The sequence below is a fragment of the Saimiri boliviensis genome, chromosome 7 (genome assembly GCF_048565385.1).
Source record: "Saimiri boliviensis isolate mSaiBol1 chromosome 7, mSaiBol1.pri, whole genome shotgun sequence".
In the NCBI taxonomy this organism is placed as follows: domain Eukaryota; kingdom Metazoa; phylum Chordata; class Mammalia; order Primates; family Cebidae; genus Saimiri; species Saimiri boliviensis.
The window spans coordinates 11,540,069-11,558,774 of record NC_133455.1 but is presented as its reverse complement, the minus strand read 5'-3'; the positions used below and the strand labels follow the sequence as shown (position 1 = coordinate 11,558,774).

At 42.0% G+C, this 18,706-nt stretch overlaps 1 protein-coding gene across 2 annotated transcripts in view; it reads right to left on the bottom strand.

Moving 5' to 3' along the window:
- The window catches only part of ANAPC5 (anaphase promoting complex subunit 5), a 46,207-nt gene that overhangs the window by 11,710 nt on the left and 15,791 nt on the right, over nt 1–18,706 (bottom strand). The window contains exons 6-15 of one of the 2 annotated variants that reach the window (XM_003932167.3): nt 17,215–17,316; nt 15,883–16,073; nt 12,409–12,490; nt 11,636–11,725; nt 9,368–9,549; nt 8,118–8,253; nt 1,888–1,962; nt 1,175–1,296; nt 336–443; nt 113–260 (exon numbers count right to left, since the gene is read on the bottom strand). In XM_003932167.3, coding sequence (XP_003932216.1) covers nt 113–260; nt 336–443; nt 1,175–1,296; nt 1,888–1,962; nt 8,118–8,253; nt 9,368–9,549; nt 11,636–11,725; nt 12,409–12,490; nt 15,883–16,073; nt 17,215–17,316 — 1,236 coding nt within the window. The remainder of the gene's footprint in view (nt 1–112; nt 261–335; nt 444–1,174; nt 1,297–1,887; nt 1,963–8,117; nt 8,254–9,367; nt 9,550–11,635; nt 11,726–12,408; nt 12,491–15,882; nt 16,074–17,214; nt 17,317–18,706) is intronic. The other variant, XM_010342792.3, reaches the window with a different exon arrangement.

The following is an 18,706-nucleotide window of genomic DNA, read 5'->3' as shown; positions in this document are numbered from 1 at the left end:
TTCAATAAGAACAAATGAAAACTCCTTATTACCCTTTCAATACTCAAAAGTAGTCAGAGACTCACCAGCTCTTGAGCACAAATATGTGCTATAAAAACAGAGATAGGCTTACCTGCGCAAAAGCCAAGTTCAGCACCGTTTCAGAGGCCAAGTACTGTAGCCGGTACTCCTTGGAGAGGGCCAGAGCCTGCAGGAGCATGGGCAGCGCGATGGTAGGGGAGGAAGATCGCCAGTACAGCTCTGCCACGGACAGCAGGACACTGACCGTAAAGAGGAAAACAAAGGATGAGAATATCCACCACCACATCTCCGTGAATGCACAAGAGACCCCTTACCTGATCACCATTTCTGTGTTCTTCAGTTTCTGACAATAAACCAACAATTTTTGTAAAAGTTTATGTGCCTCTGACATTTGGTTCTGAGCTTGTAATACAACCGCTTTCCTGAAACAGGATCAAAATGAACACAAGTGTTTTAACTAGTCACTTTGGGGGTAAGAATCGCTATTTATTCGACTATAAACTTCTCAAAGGGAAGAACAGCCTGATTTAATTTTTGCTGAAAGAAAAAAGCGTGTGTATGAATGTGTGTGTAAGAGCATGTATGAGAGCATGCCGTGTATGCACACATTCATATATGCATGTAGGAAAAATCCTGGAATTACAGGTAACAGCATGTTAATGATTATCTCTGGGAGATGCTTATTTTCTTCATTTTGCTTATCTATATTTTCTTTTTTTGGAGACAGAGTCTCACTCTGTTGCCCAGGCTGGAGTGCAATGGCATGATTTTGGCTCAATGCAACCTCCACCTCATGAATTCAAGTGATTCTCTTGCCTCAGCCTCCTGAGTAGCTGGGATTACAGGCACCTGCCACCATGCCTGGCTAATTTTTTGTATTTTTAGTAGAGATGGGGCTTCACCATGTCGGCCAAGCTGGTCTTGAATTCCTGACCTCAAGTGATCTGCCCACCTCAGCCTCCCAAAGTGCTGGGATTACAGGTGTGAGCCACTGCGCCCCGCTGCTTATCTGTATTTTCTTATTCTCAGTAATAAATAAGAAAAAAAGGTTTTTTTCTAAGCTAAAATAAATAAGTTAATGCACATATAGAACAAAAACAAAATCATTTAGCAATTATTTTATTCTGGGGTTGGAGTTTTCAAGGTTTTTTACCTATAAACACCCTCTATGCCATTGAGAGCTGTGATTCCTGTAACAAGCGAATCAGCCAAATGATATTTGCCATCATTCATTGCTCTGTCAAACTGTATTTTTTGATCACACAGCATCCATAACTAATAAAAAAAAAACACAATTAAGTACAAATTGGCAAATGTTCACCTTATTCAATGAGTATATAAAAGTATCTTTGATTGCTTAACAAATATCCTTACAATAATTCACACACATTCTTTTTTGGGGTATTTTAAAAATGTTTTAAATATCTCAAGTATGTGAGAATATACACATACACAGAAAATACAATAGCAAACAGATGTGTGCCAACCATCAACTTTGTCAACTCACATTTTGCTTTATCTGCTTCATACACTATTAGATACTAATGAAGTCCTTTGCAAATTCTACTTCCCCTTCTCTTTTTTCAAAGTAGGCACTCAATTTGATAATTATCATTCTCATTCATGTTTTTTTATACTTTTATAACATATACACGTTTACCACATATACACTTGTCTTTAAACAACAGAGTATGAGCCTGTGTTTTTAAGCTTTGTATAAATAATATCGTACTTGTAACCATCCATTGACAAGTTCCTTTTCAGCTCAATATTATTTTTCTGAGAGGAGATTATATCCCACTTTATATTATAATAAAAACTATTCTTATCGTAAATAAATCTAATGCCATGCAAAAGGCAGATTACCTGGGCGTGCTGACTATTAGGTGGAAATCGTTCCTTCAAGTGCTTTAACACTTCAGAAGCTGCAGCAAAACATCCCTAAAATAGAAAGACACAATTTGATCAGCATAACCTGTGTTGAAGTCACACTTGCTCTATCATGCACAGATCGTGACAGATGCACCTGTTCTTGATGCAGCAACCTGAGAGATGCTGGTCAGAGACTCAAATTTCTAAGGGCCATTTTTAAACACTCTAATAAATTTTTTTAAATTTTAAATTACACACGTAAGACATATCCATTCTAGAAAAACACGAAACACATGTAAACAAGAACAGAGGAACTACTTTTTTCTTTTTTTTTTTTTTTTTTAATCGGAGACAAGGTCTTGCTCTGTTTCCTAGGCTGGAGTGCTTGATCTGAGCTCACTGCAGCCTCAACTTCCTGGGCTCAATCAATTCTCCCATCTCAGCCTCCTATGTAGCTAGGACTATAGACAGTCTTGCTGTGTCACCCAGGCTGGAGTGCAGTGGCGTGATCTTGGCTCACTGTAACCTTCTCCTCCCGGGTTCAAGCAATTCTGATGCCTCAGCCCCCCACCTCCCAAGTAGCTGGAATTACAGGTGCATATCATCATGCCCAGCTAATTTTTGTATTTTTAGTAGAGGTGGGGTTTCACCACGTTGGCCAGGCTGGTCTCAAACTCCTAGCCTCAAGCAATCCCCTCGTCTAGGCCTCTCAAAGTGCTGGGATTACAGGCCTGAGCCATTGTGCCCAGCTGACAAATTACTTTTAATCCTAGAAAAGATAATCACAGTTAATGTTGTGGTATATCTCCTTCTATATTCCTTTTATGCACATAAATTAAAAATATATACATGTTCCAAAAATAAGTGTGTGTGTGTGTGTGTGTATATACATATATACATATATTTTTGAGACAGACTCTCACTCTGTTGCCCAGGCTGGAGTGCAGTGGTGCAATCTCAGCTCACTGCAACCTCTGCCTCCCAGGTTAAATCGATTCTCCTACCTCAGCCTCCCAAGTAGCTGGGATTACAGGCTCATGCCACCACGCCCGGCTAATTTTTGTACTTTTAGTAGAGATGGGGTTTCACCACGTTCACCAGGCTGGTTTCAAACTCAGGTGATCTGCCCACCTCAGCCTCCCAAAGTGCTGGGATTACAGGTGTGAACCACCGTGCCTGACTTACATGTATTTTTATAAATTACTTATAATACTGTTTACCCCATGGTAGGCACCCAATGAATATTTGTTGAATGAATAAATCTTTCAATGTCAATAAATACAAATCTACATCATCATAGTATTTATCGGGTAAATCAGTTATGGTACATGAAAATCTCCTAGTTTTTGATATTTTGGTTATTTCTAATATTTTCTATTTAAAAAATACTATAATGAATATCTTGGTGCATACAGCTTTACATACTTGTCCAATTATTTCCTTAGCATAAAATCTTCGAAGTAGGCCAGGCGCCGTGGCTCATACCTGTAATCCTGGCACTTCGAGAGGCCAAGGAAGGCTAATCACTTGAGGCCAGCAGTTTGAGACCAGCCTGGCCAACATGGTGAAACCCCATCTCTACTAAAAATACAAAAAAATTAGTCGGGCAGGGTGGCACACGTCTGTAATCCCAGCTACTTATTCTCCTGCCTTGGCTAGGAGAATCACTTGAACTCAGGAGGCAGAGGTTGCAGTGAGCCAAGATCGTGCCACTGCACTCCAGCCTGGGCCACAGAGCGAGACTCCATCTCAAAACAAACAAAATACAAAAACAACCTTAGAAGTAGAAATGACAGGCACTTTTAAGTTCTTTGAGATATATTACTTAATTACCCTCTAGAAATGTACCAAGTACTTTCATACCAGAACTCTCTTCCCTTTCCTTCCCCTAATGCTGAAGCATCTTTGCCTATTTTGTGAAAGTAGTACCCTAACTACTTTAAATTTAATTTCAATGACTAGATTGAAATGTTTTCATGTTTTGGGGCCATACTTTTTCTGTGAATATACGTTCATGACTTTTTTTTTTTTTTTTTTGCGACAGAGTCTAGATCTGTCGCCCAGGCTGGAGTGCAGTGGCGCGACCTCGGCTCACTGCAACCTCTGCCTCCAGGGTTCAAGTGATTTTCCTGCCTCAGCCTCCTGAGTAGCTGGGATTACAGGCATATACCACCACGCCCAGCTAATTTTTGTATTTTTAGTAAAGACAGGGGTTTCATTGTGTTGGCCAGACAGGTCTTGAACTCCCGACCTTGTGATCTGCCCACCTCGGCCTCCCGAAGTGCTGGGATTATAACTGTGAGTCACTGGTGGCACCCAGCCCATTTATGACTTTTTTACACTTTTACATTGTTGAGATGTTTATCTTTTTTTTTTTTTTTTTTTTTCCTGAGACAAAGTTTTGCTGTACTGCCCAGGCTGGAGTGTAGTGGTGCAATCTTGGCTCACTGCAACTTCTGCCTCTTAGGCTCAAGCAATCCTCCCAGCTCAGTCTCTCTAGTAGCTGGAACTATAGGCATGTGCCACAACACACCACACCCAGCTAATTCTTGAATGTTTTGTCAAGACGGGGTTTTGCCATGTTGCATACGCTAATCTCAAACTCATGAGGCTCAAGCAATCCACCTGATTCAATCTCCCAAAGTGCTGGAATTATAGGTATAAAGAGAAGCAGTGCCCAGCCGGGAGGTTTATCTTATTGATCCTAAAATCTTTTCAACTTGTCCCAATCATTTCATGAGGTAATGTACTTTTTGTCTACCTAGAACCTCAGGCCACAAGTCAACTTTTATTTGAAGTGAATAAGCAGAAATTACATTGAATTACAATAAAAGGTCATTATTCCTATAGTTTTAACTGACCAGTGTCGCCAATTATTTTCATGACTGTCACAGGGAGTTGGACATGGGGATATAGATCCTGCAGTGTCCCCCAAAAACATTCCCATTGTGACCTGCAATTCCTGAAGCTGAGAGAAGAATGATATAAGATGAGCCAGAATTACACAGAAAGAGCAAAGGAGAATGGTTATCTTAGGAAAACAATTCACTCACCTCCTCTGGATTGTTAGAGGAAAGCCGTTCTGAGCCCCATGATGTATTTATAGGCTCACTGAAACCCCAATCACTCCCATACCACAAAACAAAGTGCAGCATCCCGTTTACTTGGAGGAAAGTTTCAGAAGCAGATACAAGAGAAATAAAAGAGTAACTGGAGACTCATGATAAAGCTGCCTTCTCTGCAGCTGGCCAAACTTAATTTCACAGGTGCGAGTCTAACTTGTCCAGTTAAAAATGTGACATTCATCAGCCCAGGAAGTATATCCACATGACTGATGTTCTAAAACCGGAAAGATCTAAGGCAAGTTAAAGAAAGGGATAAAGTCAGCAAGAACCAGGGCCGGAAAAAAATAAAAATAAAAAATAATATAAATAATAAAGGGATAAAGGACGGACTTAAAAAGGCAGCTACCTTCTAGTTGTATACTAAAAAGCTTCCTAACACACCTTGGCTGTTGGAGCCAAACAATGATCGCATCAGCAGGTTTTTCACATAAGCCCAGAGGTGGAAGGGGGATGAAGATGGCATTATTCATACAGACCCAAAGAGCATGGTTACTTTTTAGGTTCTTACTCCCACGAAAAAACACAAAATTCTAACAAACGGCCTTGGATAAAGTTACAAGGCTAAAGAATTGAGCCACCAGGCACTGTGACTCACACCTGTAATTCCAACACTTTGGGAGGCCAGAACAGGAGGATTACTTGAGGCCAGGAATTCAAGGCCACCCCAGCCAACACAAAATAGAAGATTCCATCTCTAAGAAACAAGAATTAAAATAATTAGCTGGGTGAGGTGGTGTGCACCTGCAGTCCCAGCTACTGGGCAGGATAAGGTGGTGTTCAAGGCTGCAGTGAGCCATGATAGGGCCACTGCACTCTAGCCTGGGCAACAGTGAGACCCCACCTCTTAAAAAAATAAAAATAGGCTGGATGTGGTAATCCCAACATTTTGTGAAGCTGAAATGGAAGGACTGCTTCAGCCCAGAAGTTTGAGACTAGCCTGGGCAACATAGTAAGATTCCATCTCTACAAAAAGATATTTTAATTAGCCATGTGGTGGCATGCTCTAGTAGTTTCAGCTACTGAGGGGGCTGAGGTGGGAGGATCCCTTGAGCCCAGAAGACTGAGGCTGCAGTTGGCTGTGACTACACCACTGCACACCAGCCCTGGTGATAAAGACCCTGTTTCAAAAAAAAAAAAAAAAAAAAAAAAAATTGGCCAGGCACGGTAGCTGATGCCTGTAATCCTAGCACTTTGGGAGGCAGAGGTCAGTGGATCATTTCAGGGCTGGAGTTTGAGACCAGCTTGGCCAACATGGTGAGACCCCATCTCTACTAAAAATACGAAAATTAGCTGGGCTTGGTAGCAATATGCCTGTAATCCCAGCTACTTGGGAGGCTGAGGTAGGAGAATCACTTGAACCCAGGAGGTGGAGGTTGCAGTGAGCCGAAATCATGCCATTGTACTCCGGCCTGGGTGACAAAATGAGACTCCCTCTCGAAAAAAAATTTTTTTTAATATAAATTAAAAAAATAAAAAAGAACTGAACCAAGTCTAAGGTTTTTGTAAAGTAGTTTTCCATTCTAATAGTGAAAAAAATAATGATTTTTCCTGGTGCAGTGGCTCATACCTGTAATCCTAGTACTTTGGAAGGAAAATAATTTCGTCAGGTGTGGTGATTCACACCTATAATCCTAGCACTTTGGGAGGCTGAGGCAGGCATATCCCTCAGGCCAAGAGTTTTAGACCAGCCTGGGTAACATGGTGAAACCCCATCTCTACTAAAAATATAAAAATTCCCTGGGTATGGTGGTGTGTGCCTGTAGTCCCAGCTACTTGGGAGGCTGAGAAATGAGAATTGCTTGAACCCCAGCAATTCTGGGAAGGCTGCAGTGAGATCGTGCCACTACACTCCAGCCTAGGCAACAGAGCGAGACTCTGTCTCAAAAAAGCTAAATACCTCAATATGTTCACTGACTCATTCATTACCAAATGCTCCTCTTATCCATGGCACCAGGAAAGGAAGAAAAGTGATGTTAAGGGGGTGCCAGTGTCACGAACAGGAAGAAACAAGTAAGAGACAGACCTGCAACATTGCCAGGGGAAGGCAACCAGCAAGCCCTTTCAACCTCAGAAAACATGGGTGGTGCTTCCCAGGCACGGGAAGAAAGCAGAGGTAAAGGCGCCGTGGAACCCATCAATCAGGGCCCATCCACCCCTCAGCGTACACAGCCATGTCAAATGCTAACATGTTTGCTACAGGGAAGTATCTCTAGACTTCTGAAAGGGGTGGAAACCACCCAAAAATCTTTAGGCTGCAGTTAGGGAATGTTGAGTGTTATGATGCAATCTAACAGTAACAGATATCACAAAGAGGAAGAGAAAAATATCAAGGAAACGTCTGGATTGTCGCAGCAGTGTTTAGTGAGAGAGAGGGCTTTAGATAAAATAGCTTTCCCTTACTCGTTCCCATGAAAGATATTTTGAACAAGGAGAAGATAAAGCCTACAGTAGCACAAGCAATACTTTAATGATCCTTTATAACAAGAATCTCATAAAATTACTTGGGGTGCAAGTCATCAAGACTATGCCCCATTCCCACTGTCCTTCTTTGGAGTCAACCAGGTTTGGGTTGGAGACCCGACTCTGACATTTACGGGTGTTAAGTACATGATTTAGGTCCCAGGACCTCAGTCTTTTGTTCTGTGAAATGGGGATAACAACAAACCTGACCCATGAAGTGGATTCCATAAGACGGTACGCATACAAGAGGCACAGGGATTGGCACAGAACCAATTTGCAACAAACGTTAGTTATTATATTATGATTTTAGTTATGCTTCTATTATACTCTCCTCTCTCCTAAAACACACAAACCTCTACTACCTTAAATGTCAAAGAATCCTTTTTATTTATTTCCTTAGTATGTGAAACTAGCTGACCTCTTAGAATTCCCTTCACTGATGCCAAAAAAGACCCTAAGTTCAACCAACTTTGCAGACTCCATGCTTGGTCCACTTCCACTGGTGGGATTTCACTGTTTCAGCCACAGCATCCAGCAGATCTGTCCAAGACGTGGCCAGTGCTTTTCTCAAGCACTAGAGGAAAGAAACGGTAGAGCCTCCATTGCCCCAGAAGCACATGGGTCTGGCCACCTGCCTACCTGCTCCGCATGTAGCTCTGCGAGGTGGCAGAGTGCGACAGCAAAGGACTCCGTGTTGTTCTGCTGCACGCCTGCGTTCACCGCCTCCAGGCTGTTCATGCTCAGCAACATCTGGGCCTGTTGCAGCGCCATGGTGCTGGGTGGGGAGAGGGAACAGGATTTCCTTTCAGCAGCAGGCCTGGCTTCCCCTGGGCCATGCCCATCAGCTATCTTGAGTGGAGGCATAAAGCCAAACCCCTTGCAGGCGCTGGCTTTCTTGGGAGCCACTGCCTCCCAGTGCCAGCAACCCTGCCCTTAGCATAAGAAAAGCAGAAGAGCATCCTGGATGTGCAGCCCGAGGAGACACGTCATGGTTAGGGCACAGCTGGGAGTGTGCGCTCCCAGACCCCCCACCCCCACCCCAGGTTCCCTGCAGTCACAGTATGTGAATTAGTTTTCACGGGTAAATTCAGACCCGATGCCATCCTGGCACAGGCTGCTCTGGCAATGTAAGCAGTGGCCAGTGTCTGCAGCTGTTTCAGAGCACACCGTGCCAAAAAATTATCTGAAATACAAAAACAAGACTGGTAAAAAAGGCACTTCCTTTCATTACTGAATTCCTAGAAACAGCCTGTCTAAGTGAGGGGTGAGGCAGCAACAGAACTCCAGGATTAAAATCCGGCAACAATGTTTACTTCGAGGCTATAAGTGGCTAAATGGGAAAGTATGCAAGAGGCTGAAAATATTCTACAGGAAACACCTGGGTTAACAGAAAAGCAACTTCCTTTACGCGATAGCTTTGGGGTTCAGGGTACCCTCAAACTAGAGCAACTATGGATCATGCCTCCTATGAACAGGAAGAAAGGTTCCTGCCACAAAGCAGAGGAGCCTGGTGCTTGGAGTCAGATGACATGGGTTTGAGTCCTTTGTCACTTGTTAACTATGTTTGCCATCTCAGGTAGACCAGATGTGTGAACCTCGGTTTACTCTCCTGACATGGAGAACACCCACCCATTACCTCACAGAGTGGTTGGGAGGAGTAAGAAGGAACATGCACGGGAGACAACTTTTCAGTTTGTGCAAAATACAGAATGTTTTATAGTCTAAAGCATTTTGTATTTTATCGTCTAAAACATTTTGTCTAATCCTCTGCAGGAACAACGTCTACCCAAGTGGGGGAAATCTTGTGTGTATGGCCTTTCACAGAACCAGTTTGCTAGCTCCTGCTTCTTTCTAAAGGATTCACACCCTCGGGGCCTTGGGAGACCTACCTGCGGCCATACAGCCTCCATATGGCCGTTTTCTGTGCAATACTGATATCGATGAGCTCTGACAGGCTGTGTTTCCAGTGCAGGAGGTCGGAGTCCTTTAGGGCATCCATCAGCTTGTTTGCCGTCTTCCCAGCAAAAGCTCTCTGTTGAACAAGGGACTGTATTCCCAGGGAGGCGAGGTACTAAGGGGACAGATATACCCACGACCCAAGATAGAGATTACATGACAGAATTTGTTTTGCTCTTCAGAAATGTGGTGGATTTCACATTTCAGCACATGCACAGTGACAGCACTATTTAAAAGGAAAGTACCTACAACCTGGCCTTAACCCTGATCCATACGAGATGTGTTCCTGAAAAACTGGGTCTGGGAGAGAGGCAGAGGTTATACGGGAAAGAGCCAGCAGGGCTTTAGCATTAGATGGACCTGGACTTAAACACTGCCTCTGCTACTTACTGTGTGACTTAGGGCCAGTCACTTAGCTTCTTAGCTAAGCCTCAGCTTCCTCATCTGTAAAATGGGCATCAAACCTATCATAAAGAATTATCGTAAGGATTACAATGAAATAATAGATGTCAAACAGTGCTGCGCACATATGTAATAGGAGATCAAAAAAGGATGCCTATCATGAGCAACAGAATTATCTTGTCATTAACTTTTGGTGTCATCTTCAAGGATGAAAGCTCAACTAAAAAATGCCAGCTTAAATTCATGGCAAAAATCATAGTTAAGCCTACACTGACTTTGAGGAACCATTTTTGTCATTATAATCAATTCTGTACATCTAAGTGAATCACATGGGAAAGTTATAGATTTTCAAGGTATACATTAAATTACACATAATTACTTTCCATTTTACTGAAGTCTGTCACAAACTTCATGAGACAGAATGCTTAAGCAGTCCTACTCCTATGGTTTCGTTTTCAGTAGGTGTTTCTGAGAGAAAATAAGGTTCTCCAAGCTTGTGCTTCATGGGTGTAGATATGCCTTTTTTTTTTTTTTTTTTTTTTTCAAATGGAGTTTCTCTTGTTGCCCAGGCTGGAGTACAGTGGCGCAATCTCAGCTCACTGCAATCTCCACCTCCCAGGTTCAAGTGATTCTCCTGCCTCAGCCTCCTAAGTAGCTGGGATCACAGGCATGTGCCACCACACCAGCTAATTTTGTATTTTTAGTAGAGACGGGGTTTCACCATATTGGCCAGGATGGTCTCGAACTCCTGACCTCAGGTGATCTACCAGCCTTGGCCTCCCAAAGTGCTGGGATTACAGGTGTGAGCCACCACACCCGGCCAGATATGCCTTTTCAATACCCCTCTGTGTATGTCATTGAGGACTGCAATTCATGGCCTTCCCTGTCAGTCAAAATGAGAAAGGATAAATCTGCCTGTCAGGTTTACTGGTTCCTGGCTTTGTTTACTGTTTAAAACAAGGATCAGCAAACTTGTTCTGTTTATAAAGGGCCAAAGAGTAAATAATTTAGATTTTTTCAGGCCACATTTGGTTTTGTCACATATTTCTTCTCTGTTGTTGATTTTTTTCTCCCATCACTTAAAAATGTAAAATCCACTCAGCTTGAAGACCCTAAGTAGGCAGAAAGCCAGATTTGGCCCAAGGCCTGTAAAGTTCACCAATCCCTGGTTTAAAAATAAGCCTTTGCTTGCCAGGCACCATGGCTCACACCTATAATCCCAGCACTTTGGGAGGCTGAGATGGGTAGATCAAGAGGTCAGGAGTTCAAGACCAGCCTGGCCAAGATGGTGAAACCCTGTCTCTACTAAAAATACAAAAAAATTAGCCAGGCGTGGTAGTGGGCGCCTGTAATCCCAGCTACTCAGGAGGCTGAGGCAAAGAATTGCTTGAACCAGGGAGGTGGAGACTGCAGTGAGCCAAGATCATGCCACTGCACTCCAGCCTGGACGACAGAGCAAAACTCTGTCTAAAAAAAAAAAAAAAAGAAAAAAAATCCTTTGCTAAAATTTTCTAAGTGACTATGTGCTAAATTAATGTTGCTCAATAAACTAAACAAAGATCTCTCATCGAATTGATGAAGGGAACTTCCACAGATGTTATTAGAATACAGGGAACAGAGAGAAACCTACCACACAGAATTTAGTGGTTAATAATTAAAGTCGTATGAAACTGCCAAGAATAAAACCACGCTTTGAAACCCATTCTAAATCTATTGCTGGTTCATGACAGAGGTGGGCAGAAAAAGAGACAAAGGCTCGACCATTTACGGAAACAATCTCACAGAAAGATGAGCCTTACCGGTAACCCAAAATGTACTGCCTTCTTCACAGAATGCTCCAGCAGAACATAGCTATCGGATCTCTTCTGCCCCAGCACATAAAGCCAGCTCTGGCAAGAGAAATCATCAAAATATATCATAACGATGGCAATGGCTGATGTTCTAGTGAAATATCAATGTGCTCATAAGAAATAATTTAAAAGGAACAAAATACTTGACATTTCTTGTATCTCAAATACAAGAAATATCAAGAATCTAAATGAGACCTGTCAAACAAATCAACACCATTAAAACCAGACTGAAATAAACGAGTCACTGATCTGCTTCACCTGACAGCCTTTGAGTGGCAGTTGTTTCAGATTAAAAAAATGAAGCCCTCATATGGCCTTTAACTGAGAAGTAAGATTCTCAGCTGCTTGTCAAGTACCTTCTGTGTTCTACTTGTGCTTGGTGATTTGGCTATTACAGGACAGTATCTCACCGGTTAGTAAGTGTAGGATACATGTTTTTGTTAATGCCAGTGCTAAATGTAATAAAGGTTTTCTCTTCTTTCGTGGCAAGTTGCATTAAACTTTGTAGACCGGATATATGGCAAAAGCAAAACAGATGTCATGAATTAAGAAAGACAAGTATAGATAGGTTGCCCTTTCTGAGTTCCCACGAGCACCTAACTAGTTCCCTTTTGCTGCTGAAGATCTTTGTTCCAACTGCAAAACAACCCAATTCAAATAGGGCCTTGTGAAGGCCAACTCAACCCATGAACAAAACTCCCAAGACCAGAGGATGGCCTCACCAAACAGTGCTGGAGACACACGTGATCGTTGGACTCCTGGGCAATCCTAATTGCCTCCTGCAGGGCGAGCTCTGCCTGTTGACTAATGACAGACTAAACATTAATAATATCCCATTAAAAGTCACAAACATGCATAAGCAACCGTAGCAGGAAGTCATCTGTACACAACCGTCATCCAAGTGGAGGTCTCTGGGTTGGAAGCTGTAACTATTTCTAGGCTTATTCTCTCAGAGGCGTGCCCCAACCCCAGAAGCAAAAAACACCGACAGGGAAATACAGGCCATGTCTCTTCTAAGGGGGATTTCTACAAAAAGGGCATAAAGCAAAGGCTTTTATCTCTGCTCCTTAGATGTTTATTTTAAAGGTTCACTGCTGAGGGGAAGGGCAAGGAGAGGACGTAGTATTTTAGTTTTCATGGCATTCCCTTCTGCATTATCTGAATTCTTTTCTTACTATGTGCATTTGTTACTTTTATCATTTTTTCAAAACTACTTTTTTAGAGACAGGGTCTCCACCTATCACCCAGGCTGGTGTTCAGTGGCGCAATCCTAGCTCACTGCAGCCTTGAATTCCTGGCCTCATGTAATGGACCTCAGCCTCCTGAGTAGCTGGGACTAAAGGAGCTCACCACCATGCTTGGCTAATTTTATTTTAAATAGAGATAGAGTCTCACTATGTTCCCCAGGCTGGTAAACTCCTGGCCTCAAGCAATCCTTCCGTCTCAGCCTCCCAAACAACTGGGACTACAGGCTCACACCACCACGCCCAGCTAATTTTTTTAAGGAGATAAAGTCTCTCTACGTTCCCCAGGCTGGTCTTGAACTTCTGGCCTCAAGCGATCCTCCTTCTTTGGCCTCCCAAACTGCTGGGATTATAGGCACGAGCCATGGTGCCCAGCCCAAAGCTAGTTTTAAAAAGTATTTTGAGGAGTCCCACTTGTGTAATTTTTTTCCCTTTAAATCTCTGCTCAAATATTAAGTTGGCAGAGATCAAAGAGGGCTGACCTGCTACCTTTATATTTAAACAGAGATTTACAAATTAAAGGAGTAGGTGATCTATGCATGTATCTGGAGTAACAATGTTACTTAGGAAAGCAAGAGCACTTCACCACCACTTTGTAACCCCTTATCCTGGTCTATCACTACAAGACATATTACAGCTATGCTTAGCATTGTTTTTTCCCTGTCTCCCCTGATATAAGCTCTGTAACAGGGTTGTTTTTTTTTTTTTTTTTCATTTTTCACTGCTGTATCCCTAGTAACTATCCCTAGTGCCTAGTACACAGTAAATGCTCAATAAAGTACTACAAGGATTTTCAAGAAATCCTTTTAGCTAAGTGACAAAGATTTACCTAGGCCCATAGATCCAGGACCAGAAACAAAGAAGCCTGGGCCTGAGTAAATCAAGAATTAAGGAAAATGTACACATTAATAAAAATCTACCTTTCCTCATTTATATTCTGTGCAATTAGCTGTCTATCCATTGGTAATACTGTAAACATAAACAAATTCTGAGCTGGGTGCAGGAGCTCACACCTGTAATCCCAGCACTCTGAGAGGTCAAGGTGGGAGGCTCACTTGAGGCCAGGTGTTCAAGAACAACCTGGACAACATAGCAAGACCTCGTCTCTACAGTTTTAAAAATAAAAAGAAGAAATTCTGTTCATCAAAAGATTATTAGTATCTATCCAGAAGGCTGTACACAAATTTCTAACCCCCAGGGGAAGCAGTTCCTAACTAAGTTAAACAGTTTACTGGTAAATATTAAAAATGGTATTACTATTATTTTTGAGTACATAAAAAAATGAAAGGCTCTGATCAAGAGGTTATTAAATCTGGGAAGACCAAAAGAAGTTAGTTATTACAAGATATCATGGACTCTCACAAAAATCACAGAGTTTTGAGGAGCCTTCAACATTTTTGGACACAACTATCAATCTGATGTTTAAATGCCCTTAATGACACCCTTGGTCTAGGCCTGAGCACCCCACTGATGCTTTCCTCAGAGGGTTTTATAAAGGGAAACTGCTTCCTTACAATGAGCAGAAATACTTTGTCCTCTAACTTACACTTATTTACCACCTCTCAATTTTGTCCAGTAACCATACCCTCGATCAATCTAAGCTCTTTTCATGTGACCTTTTACTACATGAAGATGTCAAACACATGCTTGGATAAGACACTTTTCTCCAGGATGAACACCTCACCTCCTTCCCTCCTTATTTATATGATACAGCTTTGAATGTCTCAACACCCTGAGACGGTTCCCCACACAAGCTTGTTTGTCCATGTCCCTTTTAAAACCTGACAACCGGGTGGGCCCAGTGCTTCACACTTGTAATCCCAGCACTTTGGAAGGCCAAGGTGGGAGAACTGCTTGAAGCCAGGAGTTTGAGCCCAGCCTAGGCATTGTGGTGCATGCCTGAGTCATAGCTACTCAGGAGGCTGAGATGGACTGCTTGCTTGAGTCCAGGAGTTTGAGGTTACAGTTAGCTATGATCACATCACTGCACTCCACCCTGGGTGACAGAGTGAGACCTTGTCTCTTAAAAACAAAAACCTGACACCCAGAAATAAAAAGAATTCCCTAGGTGTTGCCTGACACACAGAGAAAGGGATAGAAGTCTCAATTATTGAACTACGGACACTATACTCCCACTAATACACGCTATGGTCTGTATTCAAAGATGCCTATAGCAGAGACCATACTTCTCTCAACTGGGAAAAAGCCACAGGGCAGGAGGGGGGTGAAGGGATCTTTCAATTAGTAATTTCCCACCTTTCACCATTATTCACATTATTTCATTATTTCCAAGATGGTCTCCATGTTCTGAAAGTTGTTTTATCTACTTAATTCTATTTACTAAAAAATATCTGATCAATTTTCCTATTTCTAGTCATTAAAAACACAGGCATATCGAGGCAGCAGTATAAACCAGTGTCACCTGACTGAGCTGCCTGAATTCTATCCAAAAGCAAACGTGACTTTTAGTAAGCCTATATAGTCTTTCATCCAGTAAAGGCACAACTGCCTTTTGCCTTTTTGAAATACTAAAAATAGCTTCTGCATCCCCATTTTTTACCTCCAAAAAATCCTTAGAGACTCTCTGGTCTAATGACCTAATTTCCTTTTCACTGAATGGCCTGTTCTTAGAAGCAATGAAAGAGGCCAGGCACTAAGACAGCAATGTTACATGATGACACCAGGGGGCAGACTATTTAGGCAGAAGGTTTTCATTAACTTCGTTCCAGTGCAAAAAAAGTTCCCTTTATGGAAGTTATCGACTAGTCCAGGTTGATGAGTTTCTTTCTTCTTTTTAAAAAATACATTATTTTTTAAAATGCATCACAATTAACATTTGGGAGTTCATTTCTTCCATTTCTTTTCCCCTTTTTTCCTCCACAAAATAGCAGATTTTTTATTGTCATCAGTTAATTCAATTTGTGCATGGACAAAAGTCTATTATAAACTTACTAGTGACCGAAGCGGCAGTGCAGGGCGGCAAGATTCAGAGCAGCGTATCTCAAGCTCCGGCCATAGCCCTCTTCCCCGTTACTTTTGCTTTCGGCCCCGGTAAGAATCAGACGATCAAAATAATGAAGGAGGCTGTGTGTTGAACTGAAAACATCTTGGACACGGAGGTTGTTTAAGTAGCTGAGATAATGCTAAAACAAGAAATAATTGACGTATTGTGAGTGCTGTAACTATCTCTTGGGTAAGACAACTGCCGAGAGTTTCACTGGCTACAAACACTAGTGTATCCCATGCCCTTCTAATAAGATGGTCATAATTTAGCTTAATCTTTTCTCTAGAGGCAGAATAAAACAGCTTCAAGACACATTCCCCTAGTGGGAGTCCACAAATGAAGCATGGAAGTTCCATTAGTATTTGTGTCAGTTTTATCTTAAATATATTCCACTCTGCCACTGGTTACATAGGTGATAGAGGAGAATGGTGGGCCTTACTGAGTTCAAATATCAAGGAAAACTGAGTATTCAAAATTAAAGACCCTAAAACCTGAATTCATATACAAATTATAAAATTTTTATTAATGTACAAGTTAAAACACATTGAGATTTACTAGTTTCCTAAGTTAATTATTTTCTTTTTTTTTTTTTTTTTTTTTTTGAGTCACTGAAACTTCCCTAACAGGCAGATCTCAGTTACCAGGAAGCAAAATAGACACATTTTTACATTCAAATATTATCAAGAAAACTTTCCGAGTAAAAAATCCATTAAGGAATGGCATTATTGGAACTTTAAAAAGAAATAAACACTGACAAAAGAGGAGAAAGGTAAAGAGTTTTTCAGCCTCAAAACTGTCATTTCGGCTGGGCATGATGGCTCATGTCTGTTATCCCAGCACTTTGGGAGGCCGAGGAATCACCCGAGATCAGACCAGCCTGGCCAACACGATGAAACCCCGTCTCTACTAAAAGTACAAAAATTAGCTGGGCATGGTGGCTCATACCTGTATTTCCAGCACTTTGGGAGGCCGAGGCGGGCAGATAATGAGGTCAGGAGATCGAGGCCATTCTGGCCAACATGGTAAAACCCCTTCTCTACTAAAAGTACAAACATTAGCTGGATGTGGTGACAGGTGCCTCTAATCCCAGCTACTAGGGAGGCTGAGGCAGGAGAATTGCTTGAACCCGGGAGTCGGAGGTTGCAGTGACCTGAGATCACCCCACTGTACTTCAACCTGGAAACAAAGCAAGACTCTGTCTCCAAAAAAAAAAAAAAAAAAAAAAAAAGTAGGCTTGTCATTCCTCTCCAACTCAGCAACAAATTCTGGAAAAGACTTACCGCTTCAGCAAAATCAGGATTAAATTTCAACAAATTGTTTAATTCCTTCTGCAAGGAAGCTGGAGTGAGGGCCTTAGTCTCATCATTCTTTAGCAAAGAGGCCTGGAATTTAAATATGATAACTTAGTAGAAAGAAAGGGTCAAGAAACATATGAAAAGATATACTAACTAGCATCACCTGATTATTTTCTTTTCTACAAAGGTCCTTCAGGCTCTGGCCCCTCATCTCGCCAGGCTTAGCTGGGCTTCCCTCACTCCAGGTACACTGAAGGTGGACCCTGCCACATGCTCTCCTCTTGACCATACACAACCCTGTTTCCTCTTTCAGAAACATGAAGCCTCCCACCCATTACTCCCCAGCCACATGCTACCCCAGGCTGAGCAAACCCGCACCCACGCCTAGCTCATCCTCCGGGCCACCTGCTTCTGTCACCTTCTAAATAAGGTGAGATCCTATAAGCCCCTACATGCTCCCATAAGCCCTCTGCACTTGCCCTTCCTGTAGCACTATCAAACTATAGTAAAATTGCTAGTCTGACCCCACCCCAGACTGTAAGCTCATTTCAGGCAGGTAACGTCTTTACTTCTTGCTGTATTTCCAGTGCCTGCATAGGGCCTTATGGGAGCCAGGTGCCTTGTCCTACCCCTATATATTTGTTTCATACAAATGGTATCAGCAACAATTATATGAAATATGTAGAAAATTAGCTGCAAATTAAATGTTTATATTTAACTGGGTTATAGACACTTCACTCCAATTTTACCTTGATGAGTATTTCTATAAGTAAAGTAATTTCTGAGGGCAGGGCATGGTGGTTGATGCACATGATCCCAACACTTTGGGAGGCAGAGGCTGAGGCAGGCAGAGGCTGAGGCAGGAGTATCGCCTGAGTCCAGGAGTTCAAGAACAATCTGGGCAATATTCTGAGACCTCATCTCTATTTAAAGACAGTAATTTATGTAAAAAAAAAAAATTTTAAGTAAAAATAATTTCTAATTCTATTGTTAATTTATATCATTATGGAAAATTATTGGCCAGGCTCAGTGGCTCATGCCTGGAATTCCAACACTTTGGGAGGCTGAGGTGGGTGGATCACCTGAGGTCAAGAAATTGAGACCATCCTGGATAACAGTGAAACCCCATCTCTACTAAAAATACAAAAAATTAGCCAGACATGGTGGCAAGTGTCTGTAATCCCAGCTACTCGGGAGGCTGAGGCAGAAGAATCGCTTGAACCTGGGAGGCAGAAGTTACAGTGAGCCGAGATCGTACCATAGCACAACGACAGAGCAAGGTTCTGTCTCAAAAGAAAAACAAAAATTATTATGTAGGTGTAGTATGGAGAAAAATAACTCCAAAAATACAGAAAAGCTACAGAAGAAAACAAAAATCTTCTGCAATCACACTGCCCAGAAACATTATTAACATTTTAGTGTATATTATCTTTGTTCTGTATGTATGTGTGTGCGTATATACATAAGTTACATGTCA